Genomic DNA, 19201 nt, shown 5'->3' on the forward strand with positions numbered 1-19201 from the left:
TAATATGTCCGTGATTTTCTTATACGTGTTTCACTGATCACACACGGATCACACCATAGTGTGGTCTGTGGGTCATCAGTGATGCCAGACAAAAACTGACATGTCTCCGTGCAGAATCACGGCCACGCGTGCACGCTGCACGGAGACACATTCAGTGAAAAATCACTGATTTGTGAGCAGACCCATTGATTAGAATGGGTCTGCGTATGTCAGTGATTCTGGTACGTATAAAAAAAAAGCACAAACGTACCAGAATCACTGACGTGTGAAAGGGGCCTAAGAACGAGGACTGTTGAGCTGCAAGAAGCCTACATCAGACAACAATTCAACAGTTTTCCTCTTCCAAAAGTCTGGCAATTGGTCTCTTCACATCTCTGACATTTAATGACTTGTTAAAAGAAGAGGGGACTCTACACAAAGGTAGACATGGACATGTCCCAACTTTTTAAGATGTGTTGCTGCCATCAATTTCTAAGTGAATTTATTGTTTTCAAATTAAATGGAAAAATATCTAACTTTCAACTTCTAATGTTCCATCTTCTGTTGTAAATAAAATATGGCTCTAAGGCCGGCTTTGCACTTTACGACATCGCAGGTGCGATGTCGGTGGGGGTCAAATCGAAAGTGACGCACATCCGGCGTCACTTGCGATGTCGTAGTGTGTAAAACCTTTTTGATACGATGAACGAGCACAAAAGCGTCATTATCGTATCATCGGTGTAGTCTCCGACATTTCCATAATGCCAGTGCAGCAACAGGTACGATGTTGTTCCTCGTTCCTGCGGCAGCACACATCGCTGTGTGTAAAGCCGCAGGAGCGAGGAACATCACCTTACCTGCGTCCCGGTTGCTATGAGAAGGAAGGAGGTTGGCGGGATGTTTACATCCTGCTCATCTTCGCCCCTCCGTTGCTATTGGCCGCCTGCCATGTGACATCGCTGTGACGCCGCACAACCCGCCCCCTTAGAAAGGAGGCGGTTCGCCGGCCAGAGCGACGTCGCAGGACAGGTGAGTGCATGTGAAGCTGGCGTAGCGATAATGTTTGCTACACCAGCAATCACAAGATATTGCAGCTGCGACGGGGGCGGGGACTATCGCGCTCTACATCGCAGCATCGGCTTGCGATGTCGCAGCGTGCAAAGTATCCCTAAGGCCTGTGACACACATCCGTGCCGCCGGCACGTGTTTGTCATTTTTTACACGTACCAGCGGCACGGAGACACGTTAAGCAATGCTACCCTATTGTAGTAGGCGCACACACGTAAAACCACACGGAACGTGTGTCCGTGTGCATTTGTACGTGTGTGCGTTTTTCAAAGCGCTGACATGTCAGTGTTTTCTCCCGCAGCACGGGTGTCACACGGCCCGCACCCGTACCACACGGGTGTAGTGTGGATGCGGTCCCGTGTGACACGCGCCGGAGAAAACACACGTGTCAGTGAAAGAAAAAAAAACATTTACTCACCTTCTCCTGCCCTCCTGTCTCTGCCGCTGCTGCCTCTTGCTGCCGACCGCCGCTCATTATTCTCATTGAATATTCACTTCACTGCCTGACAGCAGCAGCAGCGGGGAGACGGGAGGGCTGGAGACCGAGGATCAGCACCACGGACAGCAGCGCGGACAGCAGGAAGGACCAGGTGAGTATGTTAATTACCGGTTCTACGTGTGCTATCGCGGATAGCACACGTAGAACACACATGTCCCGCACGTACCAGAGACACGTACTTACCTGCACGCAGGGGAAATACGCGTCTCTCGGCACGTGCGTGAATTTCACGTGAGTGTGGCAGAGGCCTAAGAGATAGCCAATCTTACATTCTTTTTTTCTTTACATGTTACACAGCATCTCAACTTTTTTGGAATTGTGGTTGTAGAGTAGAGGTGACATTTCCAAAATCATTGGGCAAATGACCATGGATCGGATGTTTCTAGGGGTCAGTCACCAAACTGCTTTCCCTCCATACTCTGCCACTCTAAGGATATGTGCATGGCCACCAATTGTCAAGATAATTACACAATTGACCAACGAATAATAGATGAGGCCGCACCTGTTTCCTCTCTAGGCTGATTATTGGGGAGCTTACAGTGGGGGTATAGTATATATACAATTGATTCCAACTCATGGAATATACATGTATATATACCTATATACAATAGGGAAAATAAATATTTTATACACTGCCGAGTGTGCAAGTTTTCCTACCTACAAAAAATAGAGAGGTTAGTAATTTTTATCGTAGGTTGACTTCAACTGTGTTAGACAGAATCACCCCAAAAAATCCAGAAAATCACAATGTATGATTTTCAAATAATTCATTTGCATTTTATTCGATACAATAGAAAAACAAAATTTGTTTGTAATTACAGAAATCAGATGTTTCCTGTAGTTCTTGACCAAGTTTGCACGCACTACAGCAGGGATTTTGGTGCACTCCTCCATACGATCTTCTCCAGATCTTTCAGGCTTCGGAGCCATCACTAGGCAAAATTGATTTTCAGCTCCCTCCAAAGATTTTCTATTGGGTTCAGGCCTGGAGACAGGCTAGGCCATTGCAGGACCTTGAAATGCTTCTTATGGAGTCACTCCTTAGTTGCCCTGGCTGTGTGTTTTGGGTCATTGTCATGCTGTATCACTCAGCCATGACCTATCTTCAGTGCTCTTACTAAGAGAATGAGGTTGTAGGACATGTCCCCATCCATCTTCTCTTAAATACGGTGCAGTTGTCCTGTCCTCTTTATACAATAGCATCCCCAAAGTAGGATGTTTCCAACAAATGCTTCACGGTTAGGATGGTTTTCTTGGGGTTGTACTCATCCTTCTTGCTCCAAACATGGTGAGTGAAGTTGATACCAAAAAGTTCTATTTTGGTCTCATCTGACCATATGATCTTCTCCCGTGTCTACTCTGTATCATCCAGATGGTCATTGGTGAACATCAAAAGGGCCTGGACATGTGCTGATGTAAGCAGTGGGATCTTGCGTGTCCTGCAAGACTTTAATCCATGAAGGCTTATTAATAGTAATCTTTGAGATTGAGAGGTCCCAGATTTCTTTAGGTCATTGACCATGTAGTTCTGGGCTGATGCCTGACTTTTCTCAAAATAATCCTTACCCTACGAGGTGGATCTTACATGGCAATCCAAACTGAGTAATATTGACATCTTGTGTTTCTTCCCTTTTCTAATAATTGCAGCAACAGTTGTTGCCTTCTCACCAAGCTACTTGCCTATTGTTCTGTAGTGCATCCTAGCCTTGTGCAGGTCTACAATTTTGTACCTGGTGTCCTTAGACAGCTCTTTGGTCTTGGCCATAGTAGAAAAGTTGGAGTGCGATTGATTGAGAGTGTGGACAAATGTCTTTTATACAGGTAGGGAGATCAAACAGGTGCAATAAATACAGGTAACGAGTGCAGAGTAGGAGGGCTTCTTAAAGAAAAAATAAGAGACCTGTGAGAGCCAGAATTCTTGCTGGTTAGTAGGTGATCAAATACTTATTTCATGCAATAAAATGCAAATTAATAATTTCAAAATCATGCAATGTGATTTTCTGGAATTTTGGGAGGATTCTGTCTTTCATAGTTGAAGTGTACATACGATAAAAATTATAGACCTTTCCATTCTTTATAAGTGGGAAAGCTTGTAAAATCAGCAGTGTATCAAATACAGATTTTCCCCACTGTATATATACACACCATTATGGTCCCTGGCAGCCTTACAAAAATAAAATAAACTACTAGCTGCCACCACCAATCGTTTATACGGGACAATTGGACACCTGTTACAGGTAGCATATTGCTTCGCATATGTGGTTTATAGAGTATAAGTAACAAAGCTATTAATTGTTATATTTTTAAACAAAAAGTAGTTAGTGTTTGCAAAAAATATACAAAAGATGTTACAAAAGGGGGCCAAAACAATACAGTATACAAATACATAAAATAAATAAACCTGTTCATGGAAGTGGCTCAGAACTATGGATGGAAAAACTCCAATGAAATGTGTAACAATCCTACACAGCAATGTACCTTCCTGGCATTGAAAAAGGATCAAAATTTGGCATTTGCTTTTATTAACACAATGGTCATGAAATATAGCTTCAGTCTATGAAAATTATGAGATCTCCCAACTTTCATGATATCTTTTCCTCTGGAGGTCCTAGGCAGAAGATATCTTGGTTATATTTCTTATCTCGATTTTACCTTTCTGTAGATATGAAATTTTATAAATTCTCTATGACAATGCACATGGCATTTGTTTCAGGCTCCAAAATCCACCTGACAAAGTGCTAACTAAATTCTCAAAAGAATGAACATTAAAATTGACTTGCTGTTCATGTTTTCCGTCTTTTGAGCATCTTTAAACTGCTTCATGTTCTTTAAGAAACCATGAAGTACAAATAACTGAGCTTACATGTTTTCAAGCATTTTCTGCTCTGGAGAAACCTTATACTTTGCAATACAAGTCAATGTAAAATTTCAAAAGATAACCAAAGGATGTGCTGATATCTGAAGTTTTAAATGTAGAAAAACAGATAACACAGTGAGCTGCTATGTGAAATAGTCATGGCTACACCACAAAGTTTGTATATTATTCTACATTAGACAGCAGCAGGATTTGATCTGCAAACTGAACAAAGGAAAAGGCCAAGATAGAAACTTGCCACCCTAGCAAATTGGCAAGGGCCAAAGAGAGCATTTACATAAAATCATCTTGCACCTTCATTTAATACAGTTTGTTCAGGAGAAAGAAGTTATTTTCCCTGTGATAACCATCTTTGTGGAGGATGGAGCATAAAGTTTTATTCCCGATTGTGACAATTTCCACGCAAGAAGTGTCTGAATATAAAAAAAAAAATTGCCACATCAGATACAGCCAGAGACAACTGATTAGGCTGCAAGAGTGTGTAAGTTATGAAATCAGAGCTACTGGAGGGCACTTCTACCAAGACACATGTAACTGGGGAAAGGGTCCTTGACCAGCACTCCGGATTAGTGCTGCATTGACTGTGAAGGAGACAAAAAGATTGTGCATGTGTAAAGGAATTGCTGCTGAGGTGTTTGCCAGCAGACTGTTGCAAGTATGAGCAAAGTATCACCAGCATTACCTTATTGGTGTATTTCATGTACCCCAATTGCCTATTTCTATTCCAGCCTGTTACCTCTTAAAGAGAGAATTTGTAATAATCAACCTGGTTTCCTGTCTTTAAAATCTACTTAAACTGTTGTTGGTTTTCATGTGCATTGTGTTAGCTATCACTAACTTTGTCCATTGAAGACCAATGTATCCATACTAAGTAAAGGTATACATCAATTCACACCACTTACAAGGGAAGCTCAATGTAGTTGGATCCATATAGCTCCAATTAGGTTCAACACTTGCATTATATATAAAACCATCTGCAGTTAGCTCCCCCTAGTAATTATAATTATAAACATCTTTGAAAGAATGCTGTGGATGTTTAAGTCATACACCCAAGACAATCCTTTTCTTGACCGATACATGCCCTCAAATAGTGTATGATCATTAACATTTCTTATTCCCAAAACAAATTCCCATCTTCATATGAGATGGCAGTGAATACATTTATCATGTGAGTGCTGCTAAAGGTGATATAAACTTGCAGATGAAAGCACATAAAAACATTTAGAGAAGGGTTTAATACTTCCCTTCTTGACACTTCATGAAACAAAATTTACTGTTCTGTAATGATCTATGATATAAATTATCTGTCTGTGCACTTGGATTCACTTGGAGGATTATCAAAGCTTTTGGATTGTTGTCCTTTTGTTGAAGTTGAATGAGTACTATTATATATTATATGACCAATGCTTTACCAGTTCAAGGCCAGGGGATTTCCTTTGTTAATTTCTAGACATGCTGAGCTTTTTTTGGACCTACAGGTTTGTAAAATATATATATATTTTTTTATTTTAATAATTTTAATGATTTTCTTGTTTTTTTTTTTTTCTTCCAAAATACAATAGAGCTAATTTTATATTTAATTTTATATATTTGTTTTTTCTGATTTTACTGAAAGTTGTTTCATGAACACAACTCTTTGCTTATGGAAGCAAGCGGCTTTTACCATGACAGCCATTAAACTGAATGACATAGTGGTTAGATGAACAATGTCTGACAACACCATAGCCATTCCAACAATGAGGTTCTAATAGGACAAATGCACAGGGGTTGTGTTACAAATCCGCGCCACCGTAACCGCATGCAGCCTGCTGTGGTTCTTGCTACGCCCCAAGCTCACTGTCTAGCAGCCCCAGTGGCAACAGCTTCCCTAACATTTCCCATTCACAAAATGGTGATGATGATGCAACATGTCCGTGATTTATATGCACACAGACATATGTATGTGCCGTGATTGGCTGCAGCAATATTTACAAATGAAGTTAAGAAAAACAAGAGCCACGTGCCTCCGGCTTCTCTCGGTCCAGAGTCCCCGCCTCCTCCACTAATTTTACACATCCCCACATCAAACAGCACCGCAATCCTATACAAAAGCAGAAAATGCTATTTGAAAAGCATTTTTGGAAATGCAGCCAGCCTTTGGGGGCAGAAAACGAAAAAAAACAAACATTACCAACTTTTGGGGAAAGTTTGCTGAGCCTGAACAAACAGGCTAAGGCTTGTACTGAATTTAAAATTGGCGAACCTTTATCAAACAGGTTCACTCATCCCTAGTTTTGCTGAGTGTAAGTAGTAAAAGAGGGGATTATTTTCCACTGCACATAACACATTATAGCCAGTCTTTCATAAGAAAGATGTTCAAATTCTAAAATATATATTTATATAATGGAGTTTAGCTTACAGTTTTTATTTTTTTTCTTCACTATTTTTAGCAAATAAAACTCATTGTGGCGATACAAGGGTAATTGAGTGCTGTCTTCTGCTGGCCTGGCTGTCTTTAGAAAGACTGCACAGACCACGCCTCATCCCACTGAACACCCGTCCTCCTTTCCTGTGGGCAAAACACTACACAGACTACACAGCTTAAAGATATGACACTGCAGTAAGACTTCATTTGGCTCCCAACAGTCAATAGCATATAGTACATTCCCAGCAAGAGCACAAGATGGTACAAGTGAAGGTCTTACCCTTCCGCTGGCCCACCAGGGATTTTCATGATTTTGGGGCACAAAGGCCAACTATCTCAGCCAGCAGCAAGCTGCTTTTGGTGGGCACCAACTGACAGGTGATAGCAGCAAGCTTAGGAAGCTAACCAATGACATCAACAAATGTAGCCTGGTGACCGGAAAAATGACGTTAAAGATGCAGTGTGTGAACATAGCCTAAGTATACTATATGAACTCAGTTGATTTTTTATATGCTCATGTGAACTTGGCCTAACAATTATTACTAATGGGGAAAATCTACACAGTACCTCGTAATCCATCCATACCAGATTTTTTTGGATAGTGGATAGGTCACTTGAAATTTTTGTTCCGATAGATAAAGAATGAAGACACAAAAAATTCATGGTATCTACTCTTTTCCCAAGTTTGCTTGAAATTGTTGGTGTCTCCATGTTGCACTTAAGCTTTAACTATTAAACTATTTAGGGTAAAAGGTGATATTCAGCACGTCCTTCCAGCAAAGTAAAACCACTTTTATTCAATCCATTAAAAACTAAACAGTGGAGACAAATTTAAAACTGATGCGTTTCAAGTGCTTTATGCACTCCTTAATCATAGTGTATGATTCAGAGCGCATGCCGCACTTGAAACTCATTAGTATTAAATTTGCCTCCTCTTTGTAGTTTTTAATGTATTAAATACAAGCTGAGTTTTAGTTTACCGGTTGGAAGTGCTGAATATCACCATTCCCTCTTCATGATTGCTGTACTCCACCAGCTGTTTCATGTGCCTACCTGTCTGCATCATCTCTGGCAGTTCTTGATCTATAAGTAGGTGAGCTCTATTTTTCCTTTTTTTTGCATAAAAAACTATTTAATATCACAAATAGAAATAAAAAGAGGCATTCATATTAGTATTTTTTATTTATTCCTGCAACAAATACCAACTGCCGTCTGCAGCTTTTTTTTCGGTTTCAAAGATCAATTTGGTCATGAATGAAGAAATCATCCCAAATGAAGATTTCATATAACTACCTTTCTCTTAACCAAAATTACATTGTAACACTCAAACACTGTCTTGTCTTTAAGGCACAACACATCATTATCCACATTCTGATTGCCAAACCTATAAAAGAGACAGCATGTTAATTTTTTTTTAGATCTCACCACCCACTGCCCAACCATACCCCCCAACACCCACCCCCCTCAAAAAAAAAAAGAAAAATAGAAACGTTACATCCACTTTCAAAATCAGCTGCTAATAAAATCACAGTAAATTATTATTTGTTTTGTCAATAATTTACACAAAATTACAGGTCTAGACATGATTGTCATCATAAAGATGGAGTGCATTCTATATTCAGATTTTCCGGGTTAGGTAGGTTTATGTCTGATTCACACCTCAGTGCTGAGAATGAGATCCCATTATGAGGAATGTTGAACACCACCTCTTCGGTCGGAAAACACGTGCCTATGTTTATCAAGAGTTCTGCACATCTGCTCTTCACCGCGGCCTTCCATTGACCGATACTGTTAACTGTCCAATGTTAACACAAGTGTCACTCTGCAGCACTCAGCGTCTTCATTTTCCTTCATCTAGCAGTCTGAATTCTTTGTCATCATTGTTGATTTTCCTTTGTTTAAGACAGTCCATGTGTGTAAAAAGCCTGAGGCATTAAACCACACATAAAAATTCAGTGTGTACTTAAAATATATTTATATATATTTATGTACATATTATAAAAGGCCGTCCAAGATGCAAATAGTTACAAATATTCTAGTTCCAGTGCTTGGTGAAGAGCCAGAAGATCTGAATGACTTGATATTCTCCAAAAAGGCATATTGTTCTGAAAGGACAAGAGAGAAAGGTTTAAAATTAAAGATAACATAAAACAAATGATACTATAAATATAAAACACTGTTCTAAGACATAAAATACTAAAGAAACAAAGATTATTTTAAGAACCTTCTAAACCAGTCAAATGACATCAACATTTCCCTGTTGCAATAATAATATATTGTGGTACATAATTAAAGCATTAGCATAGTGACAGAACCCTTATAGATATCTAAGGCACCATATTGAGTATGTGTACAACAGGTTGAATAGACAATTTTTAGAATAGACAACTCAGGGACTCATTAATCATTAAAGGATTTACATAAAAATTCCAGGGTAAAAACATTGATAAGTCACAAAGTTTTGGCATAAATCGTAGTTGAGCTAAAAATGTTGCCATTCTCACGGCAGTTTTGCCCAGCTGTGACAAAGTAGGTAGGGATGCGGTGGAAATGGAGAATGTGACCACAGCTCATCAAATTTATGTTGAGGGGAAGCATATGCTACACCATAAATCTGATTCCAGCGGGGACTAGAGTAAGATTTATAGGGAGCCATACACTGAGGCGCACGCCACTCATCAGCCATTCCTGATCATTAAGAGGTACAGGATCCTTGCACTCCAGGCAATAGAATCACCAATTTTGATGATGAGTTAGATCTAAGATTTCACCAAATATTTTCTTATATTCTAATCCTGCAATATTCAAAGGTTTCTGAATCTATTATGAATATTTTTGTATTTCATTGGTTTGACGTCATAATATGGTGTACATACAATTCTAAGCAATTATACTCCAGGACAAATTTAGCAATCTGACCCAATTCTTAGACTAGAAAGTCATAAAATACACCAGATTTATGACAGTGGTTCATACTGTTCAAACCACAGTTTGTGTCAAAAATTTGCTCCAAGGTTCTTTGCACCTTTTTTCACGAATGTTAAGCTATACCCTATTTTTCAAAGCTCATTATCAGTGAGACAAACTGCCTTATTTTACATGGTGCAGAAATTGTCGAACACATAATAAATATGGTGCATATTATGAAAGACTAATTTTAGCTTATAATTCTAGCACTATAAGCTTGATAAATATTTTCTTATATCACCATCTGAGACCAAATATATACACAATAAAAAACTGAGGGTTTCCCCCATAAAAAAAAATCATGTTGTGTTCTATCTTGGAAGACGCTGGTCATACATAATATTAGATGATAAAAATCTTAAAACTAGGGTAGGAATGGGTGCGTATTCTTCTATAGTTTAGAGCAATGCATGGGTTGTATAAAACAAACTGTTGCGCTTCCTCTACTGGTGAATAAAATAAGCTAGAATTTATGGAAACTATCTGGAAAGATTCTATAGTGAATCATATCTATATCTTAGGAAAAAAACACAATATATTTTGTTTGAAAATTTCAATATTTCTTATATTTTTATACAGATTGTAATACAAAAAAAAAGATTTTTAAAAAAAAACTTAACAGATAAACACGCTTTAAGCAGTGTATCTTTTTGTAATGACGCATTCCTTTTAAGATGTATTACATTAATTTCATAACTACAAAGCCATAAAAAATGTAGATCTGACTATATATATGATAATGCATCTGGTTGATTTTCCAGTAAAATGCATGGCAAAGTTGTTGATAATACCACATAGTAAATATTTCCAAAAAATTTAAATTTACATTTCAAAAATATCTGAATTTATATTTCCCACTAATCTGCAGAAAAAAAATCCAAGGCTGAAACTTGGTTTTGTACTGTAAACATGCCAAAAGATCCTCAAGTGGATTAGCTCCATTGGCGCTGAATCGGGCTGTGTCACAGCTTTCTCTCTCAAAATCCGTGGCAATTTTTTATTCCCTTCACTATTGGTGAAGTTTATTCATGGCTACAATAAGCTCCAACAGAATGTTAAAGCGTGTGAATATTTCTAAAAAAAAATTATCATGATATTTTGCATTTTAACTTTTTCCAATTTTGCAAATTCCAATTTGTCTGAACTCAACCTGATTGTCTGAACTTAACCTGATTTATCACTGAAAGTCAGAGTTAATTAAAAAATATATCTATATTTTGCCCTTTTCTATCTATTTCTTGATGCAACTAATCAATTATCAATACCAGCAAGATTCCATTTTTTTAAGATAGGAGTCAACTGGTTAATGGTTCATAAATATCCTTAAGTACCATCTGATTTGTCATTTTTGCGTTTTTCCTAATTCCCTTCAGACTTTCATAAGCCAATGCTTTTTTCCTTTCTATCGATATAGGCATATGAAGGACTTTTTTTTTTCTTTTTTTACACAAAAAGATATAGTTTTAAAAGACATCATCCAACTTAACATTTAATGTACTAGAAAACAGAAAAAAATCCAATTGTGGTGAAAAAACAAATGCAATTCTGCCAGGATTTTTTGTGTTTTGTTTTTATGGCATTAAATCCATAGTAAAAATGACTGAATGATAATTTTCCAGATCATTATGAATATATCAATGCCAAATTTGCAAAGATGTTTTTTCATTTATGTGGAAAGAAAATTAGAAGTTTACAAACAAAAGATAAAAATTAGTTTGTGTCGAAATTTTTATTTTTCCTTTGATGAAGCTTTTTAAGGCTAGTTTTTTGCATGGCAAGCTGTTGGTTTATCAATGTCAGTTTGACATACACACAATGTTTTGATCAATTTTATTGCATTTTCAAGGGTGGAATGTAAAAAAAAAAATCAAAACATAGTCATGTGGTTTGGATTATTTTTCTCATTACAGTATTTGTCGATCAAGTTAATTAATTTTATATTTTAATAGATCAAATGTTTATAGGCATGGCAATGCTAAATATTTAATTCTTTGAGAGTTGTTTAGTTTTAATCGGGGGAAAAATGGGAAGGGGAATGATTCAAATGTTTAAGAAAAAAAAAAAAAAACATTATGTAGTCCTCTTAGAGGACTTGAACTTGTAAGCGTTCATTCACTTATCCAAGATACTGCAACACCGCAGTCATGTTAATCTATAATGCACAAACTGGAAAGGACGTTCCTAGGATTACTAACAGATCATTGATGGAGACCTTCAACAGGCCTCTAGATGTTATGGAAGCTCATGGGCACACTGGAATTGCGTTTGAGTGGGGGCATTAGGAACTTGTACGCATGAACACAAGCATGTGCTTCATTTGACCCCTTAAAGACTGGGCAACTTTATGTTTTTTCACTTTTTCATTGAAATTCTGAATTTTTTTTTTGGCTTTTTATTTACAGCGTTCATCTTAGCATAGAACTGACTTGGCACTATGAGTCTCAGGGTCAGTACAACAGTACAGTAGATTCAAAATATGTCTATTTTCTTTTTTATTTAAGTGGGGAAAAGAAATCAGAAATGTTCCTGGTTCTTCGTGCCGGTCATATGATTGGCACAGCAGAATGAGATCTCTGCGTGCCTGATCACAGTGGAAGCAGGGACACCGGGGAGAAACGCTGGAGGGGGTAAGTGAAGCTTTTTTATTTTAGAATGAGTAGCAGCATGGGGGCCATATCTAACAAAGGGAGGGGCATATGCCAGCACAGGGTGGCGCAGGGACAAATAATATGCACCGCTTCCCCAGCCCGTCACTGCGGTGCGATTTCAGCACCACAGGAGATAGACAGCGGCTGTGCATATTATATGAGCGGGAGCAGGAGATCAAAGGCTGCAGCCCGCAGCGTTCACCTGCCCCCAGCAGCGCCCCCACCTCCCCTGGACCCTGCAGTGTATATATATTTGGGGGAACAAAAGTGCGTCTTATAAAGCGAAAAATACGGTAATTTAATTTATATTTTGATAGATTGCATTTTTACGATCACAGTGATTCCAAATGTGTGTGTTTTATTATTGTATTACTTCTTAACTTTTTAATGTGGTAAAAGGAGGTGATTTGAACTTTTATATTTTTCATCTTTTTTTCTACTTTGCACTGTCTCTTTGGGGGCTCGAACCTGCAATAGTCTGATCACTTGTTCTATATACAGCATTGCCACAGTATTTCTGCATATAGAAGAAATCACAGTCTCCTATGAACACCAGACACAGCCTAGCCTTTATTATAGTACTAAGATGAAAGACACAAGGGCCATCATATGACTCACACCTGTCATGACAATTCATCAGTATCCCGCAATCCTATCGTGGAAGCACCGATGAGGGGTCAGAACAGCGCTCTCCCTGCTGGCACACGTTAAATGCCACGATCAGATATTGCCAGTGGCATTTAACAAGTTAACAGCCTCGGGAAGAGCGCTGCTCCACCCGCAGCTGTTAGAGGTAGATGGGTGATTAATTTAGCTAAGATGTGCAAATAAAGATGCGGGCCCACATGAAAAGCAGGCAGATGAACCGTGACGGACATAGTACGTGATGGGTCATTAAGGGGTTGATAGCACCATCCTGCAAAACACTATAAAATAATGCATACTTACCTTCTGAACACCAATAGTTATAAGGACAAATCAGATAGTAAATGTCTTAAAGATAAAGAAGCTAAAAATGTAAATTAGCCTATACTATACATGAAAAAAGCACAGATGTGAACACACATTTTCAGGACACTCAGGAACATATTTTACCTTTTTTGCTGCCTGTTCTTCTTCTACACCATCCCCAATTACAACATATACTACTTTTCTGCCAAACCTTTGTATTATGCGTTCAAAGCAACTTTCCTTCCCTGAAAGATAAATAAGAGCAAGTTTCAGTTACCTGATTAGCAGCATGCGCCTCATCTTGGGAATCCCCCACCACAACATAAGTTACATGAGAGCCAAATCTGGACACTATACGCTGAAAACATCTTTCTTTTCCTGAAAAACAATGAAAGGCTTACTTCCTCGTCTAACTGCCCTGTGATCATGTGAAGATTGGTATCTAGTGTACAGGATTCTTAATTGAAGTTTTTGGATCAGAAGTTCAAACATATATTAGATGGAGTATTCCAATTATGTATTCACCTTCTATTGCTTTTTTAAAAAATGGTTAGAACTGGAAGCAAAAAATAGATTTCTAATTGTACTTGATGTTATGTAAACCATTGATAAATAAAGCAATATAGGAATTAAAATTATCACAAAAATGACATATACAAATATATAGTGATAGCCTCTTAAAATTGTTCCAGAATACAAAGTATTTTTCCTAGAAAATTATTCAAATTACACATTTTGCTATACATATGTAAGTAACAGGTGTGGGCAATTTGGAAATCATACCTTAAACGAGATAAAAAGGTTAACTCAATATTTGATTGTGTGTCTGTGTGCACCCCACTAAGAGTAGAGAACAGAAAGAGAAGAAAATTGTCTGAGGACTTGAGAAAAACAAAAAAAACCCAAACATCTCCAGAGATCTTGATGTTCCTTTGTCCACATTGTGCAACATAAATCAAGTAGTTTACAACCTATGGCCCTGTATCTAATCTTCTCTAGATGAGACTGAGAACCCAAAAATCACTGGATATGCAAATGATGAAAATATGGAGCCTAAATTTTTAAATCTACATTTTTTCAGTACCAAGTAAACTGAGATAGGCACACCACACAGAGATAGACATATTTACATGTGTTATTTTGCTATCATTGCACTTAGTATTGGTTGCCTGAGGAATATTCTTTCACAATATTTGCACTTGGGCACAAAAATCATGAAGATCCACTCCTGGCATCTCCTTTTGCATGGCCTGATCAACAACATAACAGATTTGCATGATGGGAAACAAGGCCAGAGACGCAACAGGTAGTTGTACATGTTGCTGACAGGAGCACCAACAACATGCAGCCTTGTGTTGCAATGTTAAAAATGGCTCTTGCGACACTTTGGAGAAATGGTCATACCAGTAATTCTACCAAATCAATGTAGATTCGAGTTGTTATTGTACCTGGGAAAAGAGGTTCAGCTACTGGACATTATGTCACCCTATGCAATAATCCCAGGAGTTGAATTAATGTGACTTTCCCTCTTGAGGAGAGGTATTCATTGAATTGCCCATATGGTCTTCAGGCCCATCTTAAGCTATCATTATGTTCAAGACAATTGCGGGACTCCTGACTAAATAGGATAAACCTCCATTCCAGCCTACATTGATTTCTTTTCTCTGCACTATAATAACCTTTCAGAGCGAATATGTCTATTTTTGATAACCAGCGCAGGTAAAAATGACAACTGTAGACTACAGCCTTCAGCTCCCAGCTATACCTTGACTGATTATCAAAGATAGAGGGGATCCTATTCTGTTTAATTGATTTAAATAAATAATTTTGATAAAATAGTGTGGAACCAAAGTAAAGCAGACATCTGGGGGTGGTACTATCAGGCTGGGAAGGCCTATGGCTATTTAGCCCTTCCCAGCTTAAAAAAGTCAGCTTGCAGCCACCCCAGAAGTGGCACATCCTTTAGATATGCCAATTTGGTACTTTAGCCGCATCTTTCTAATTATCCTGGTGCGGTGGCAATAGGGGTAATATTTTAAGGTGTTAATGTCAGCTATGAATTGGCAGTTGACATCAAGCCCAGGGGTTATTAATGGATAGGCATATATCTGCCACCCCCATTACTAACCCGGTAAATGTACAGTTAAAGAAATAACACAGGAAAAAAAAAGTTATTTGAATAAGCACTCTCCCACGTGCCTTCATTCAACATTACATTGAATAAAAATAACCCTCAATGTTCTGGTGTAATCCAGTTGGGGAATAAAGATTTCACCATACTCCTAAGATGCCTATCAATTACTATGGAACTTCATTTTGAGAACAAGGCTGCATAGGCCACTGTCAGTCAGCGACTGAGTTACTGATGTCACTGCTGGTGAGAAATTCCAGGCTGCCATTGACCAGCACTGACCCATGCAGCCTCGTTCGGAAAACGTTTTCAGAACACAGCTTGATAGGAATCAATGGGTATCTTTTTTCAAATAAACTATTTTCCCTGTGTGTGGATTTTTTAATGCTATAATTACTGGGCTAGTAATGGGGTTGTTTGATAGATGCCTCTCCATTACTAACCCTTGGGCTTGCTACCAGCTGTCAATTCACAGCTAATGCTAACTCCAAAAGTATTACCCAGATTGCAACTGCACCAGGGCAATCGGGAAGAGATGGGGTGACTTGGTGGGATCCTATGTCTTTTTTGTTTGTTGTTATTTTTTTAGTAATTCTCTATTGACATTAGTTTGCTGGGCAACTGCCCCCATTTTGTTTTCTTTTAAATCCCCCTAGCCATTAGTATGACCATTTCACAGTAAAGAACTTCTGGTCCCCATTGACTTATATTGGATTTAGGGTCTGGGTTCAAGTCCAGATTACGAAACAATCTTTTAACTACAGCCTGGCGGAACCCGGCGAACCTGAACATTAACAGGGCTGACTGGCTCGACTCTAGTATAACAGAAGTCACTTATTAACAGTCCAACTCAGCCAGCCATAAACAGAGCATTTCCAGGTGAATGTGGGCTGTTTTTTTTTTCTTGTGCACACATCATCCGGACACTTTGTTTTTACCCCCAAGTGAGAGCCAGTCAGAGACTGTAAGCAGCTATTACTGGGGTGCTGGCTACCATCATTCACTGAAGGAAGACTGCTCTTTCTGTTGGATCATTCACAAGTGACACATTGAATACCTACGATACTCTGCCAAGTACCGATCACCCCGATCGAGCCAATTGAGAAACATCGCACATGAGTCTGGCACACGAGTGCTACAAAATCACATTGCCGACAAATCTGATAAAATATAGATACTAACTCAAAAGTGTCAGAGAAAGTGCTTTGATATGTTATTATGAAGCCCACTCAGGTGCAAGCAATCAGATGATTGCAGCTTCTAGTCTCCTAAAGTGACTAGTAAAAACAATAAAGAGTGACATTTTTCAAAAAAATAAATAAATAAAAAAATCTCTCCCTTTTTGCCCCATTGAAGATAAAATAATAATAAAAATACACATATTTGATATTGCTGCATTCAGAAATGCCCCAGCTATTAGAATATAAAATAAATTATTCGTATTGGTAAAGGCCGTAATGAACACCAGAATTCAGTTTTTTTGGGTTGCAGCAACATTGCAATGAAATGCAATATGAGGCAATCAAAATATCACTTCTACACCAAAAATGGTATAATTAAAAACATCAGCTCATGACACAAAAAAATATACCCTCACAAAGCCTCAGATCCCAAGAAATAAGGATGTTACGGTTCTCGGAAAATGGCTACAAAAGCGCAATTTTGTTTTTTATTTTTAAGAATTTTTTTCACCACTTATATAAGAAAAAACTACACATATTTTGTATCTATTAATGCATACTGAGATGGAGACTCATATTCCCACTTTAGTTTTACCATATAGTTGAGCTGGTAAATAATAAAAAAAAACAAAAACATTGTGCAATTGCACTTTTTGACAATTTCTGGAATTTTCCCTCCTTTCTTTCAATATAATATGGGGCATACTGAATGAGATTATTCAAAAATAGAACTCGTCCCGCAAGAGTAGCTCTTCGAATAAAGGGAGGACAAAACGAAAATGAAAAATGCAAAATTGCTGAATGGTGAATGGGGTTAAAGAGATTCAGAGACTAATGAGTAGAGTCTTGTGATATCTCTAATGAGCTCATCATTAACTTCATTATAACATCTTTAGGAATTGTATAGGGTCAGTAAGCTTAAAGGGAACCTGCCACCGCATTTGACCTATCTAAACTATTAAAATGAGCATACAGGATATAGAATGCTGAAAAAAGACATACCTGTCTGCCTCATATCAGAATCCTTTTTGTGGATAAATCATCTTTTATCACTTCATGTAAATGAGCTCTTCCAGGCTATGGGGCTGATGCTGCCCGGAGGAGAACTCTACTTTCAGAGATTATTTGCAAGAATTCAAATTCAAATTTTGTTCTGTTTTACTTACTTGTCTCACACTGGTAATACCCCTTCTATATAAAATAATCTCTGGAGGTGGAGTTATCTTCCAGGCAGCATTGAAAAATATGTGAATAAAATTGCAATGCCAGAATATATAAAAAAGGATTTTATAAAAGGAGCTTTGCTAGTAATATGCTTCTCTTTGAAATAGTGTGCATATTATCTATTATTTTTGAAAGCCCCATTCTCTGCAGCATTTTTAATGTAAAATAAATAGAAACTCTTACCTATTTTGGTTGCACTATAGATGTTTTCAATTGGAAATACTCCTCCTAGACTATACAGCAAGACTTTGGAAAGTGCTGGAATAAGTTGCGTTGTTGTCACCAAGACATTTACACTATTACTTCTGTGCAGAAAGAAAACAGGAAAAATACAACAAATAAAAACAATTATTGAACAGTCGAACAGTCTGTCTACAGGTTCATTATTGGACACATCATTCATATATCAACAGCATAATAAAAGGTCAGAATCACAGAAAGCTACCAACTAACATGGAAAAATAAGGTTTTTATCAATTTTACCACAAAAGGGGAATCATATAAAAAAATATATAAAAAAAACAATTGCTGGTTTTTGTTAGTTCTGCTTTTGAAATAGTTTAAAGGGAACCTGTCACCAGTTTTTTGACTATTAAACCAAAAGTGTCACCTTCTGCAGCTCCTGTGCTGTATTCTATGAAGGTGCACCTCGTTGCTGACCACCCCTTGCAGACCCCAAAAAGAACTTTATAAAATCCCACCATGTTGTATGCCAATGAGCTGTGTTGGCCAGATGGGCGGGCTCTATTTCGGCTTCTGTCTCTCCTTGTCACCTTGTTCGCTGTCCTATTGTCATGATTGACAAAGATAGTGCCGCCGTCATCATTCCACTCTGCTGTTCATGTCTCGTGCAGACGCAGTTCTCTCTGCATCTATCGTGAAGCTTAAAAACAGTTTACCTCACGCGCGCCGATGATGTATCTGTGCAGCCACGAGATCATGGTCGGCGCTGTGCATGGCAGCAGCGTCATCCTCGTACCCGACCATGATCTCGTGCCTGCGCAGATACATCACCGGCACGCGAGGTAAACTGTTTTTATGCTCCGCGATAGGAGCAGAGAGAACTGCGTCTGCGTGAGACTTGGACAGCAGTGTGGGATGATGATGGCGGTGCTATCCTTGACAATCATGACAGGAGGACGGCGAACAAGGCGACAAGGAGGGACAGGAGCCGAAATAGAGCCCACCCATCTGGCCAACACAGCTCATTAGCATACAACACGTTGGAATTTTATAAAGTTCTTTCTGGGGTTTTCCCAGTGAGGATCAGCACC

At 38.3% G+C, this 19201-nt stretch overlaps 1 protein-coding gene across 9 annotated transcripts in view; it reads right to left on the reverse strand.

Annotated features, from left to right (window-relative positions):
• Positions 1-7988: 7988 nt before the first annotated feature.
• The window catches only part of EYA4 (EYA transcriptional coactivator and phosphatase 4), a 579250-nt gene continuing 568037 nt past the window's right edge, over positions 7989-19201 (reverse strand). For all 9 annotated transcript variants that reach the window (XM_075339874.1, XM_075339873.1, XM_075339870.1 and 6 more), the window contains 3 exons: positions 18111-18232; positions 13536-13636; positions 7989-8930 (listed from right to left, as the gene is read on the reverse strand). In XM_075339874.1, coding sequence (XP_075195989.1) covers positions 8850-8930; positions 13536-13636; positions 18111-18232 — 304 coding nt within the window. In that variant the 3' untranslated portion in view covers positions 7989-8849. The remainder of the gene's footprint in view (positions 8931-13535; positions 13637-18110; positions 18233-19201) is intronic.

Source organism: Anomaloglossus baeobatrachus, chromosome 3, assembly GCF_048569485.1.
Source record: "Anomaloglossus baeobatrachus isolate aAnoBae1 chromosome 3, aAnoBae1.hap1, whole genome shotgun sequence".
Taxonomy (NCBI): domain Eukaryota; kingdom Metazoa; phylum Chordata; class Amphibia; order Anura; family Aromobatidae; genus Anomaloglossus; species Anomaloglossus baeobatrachus.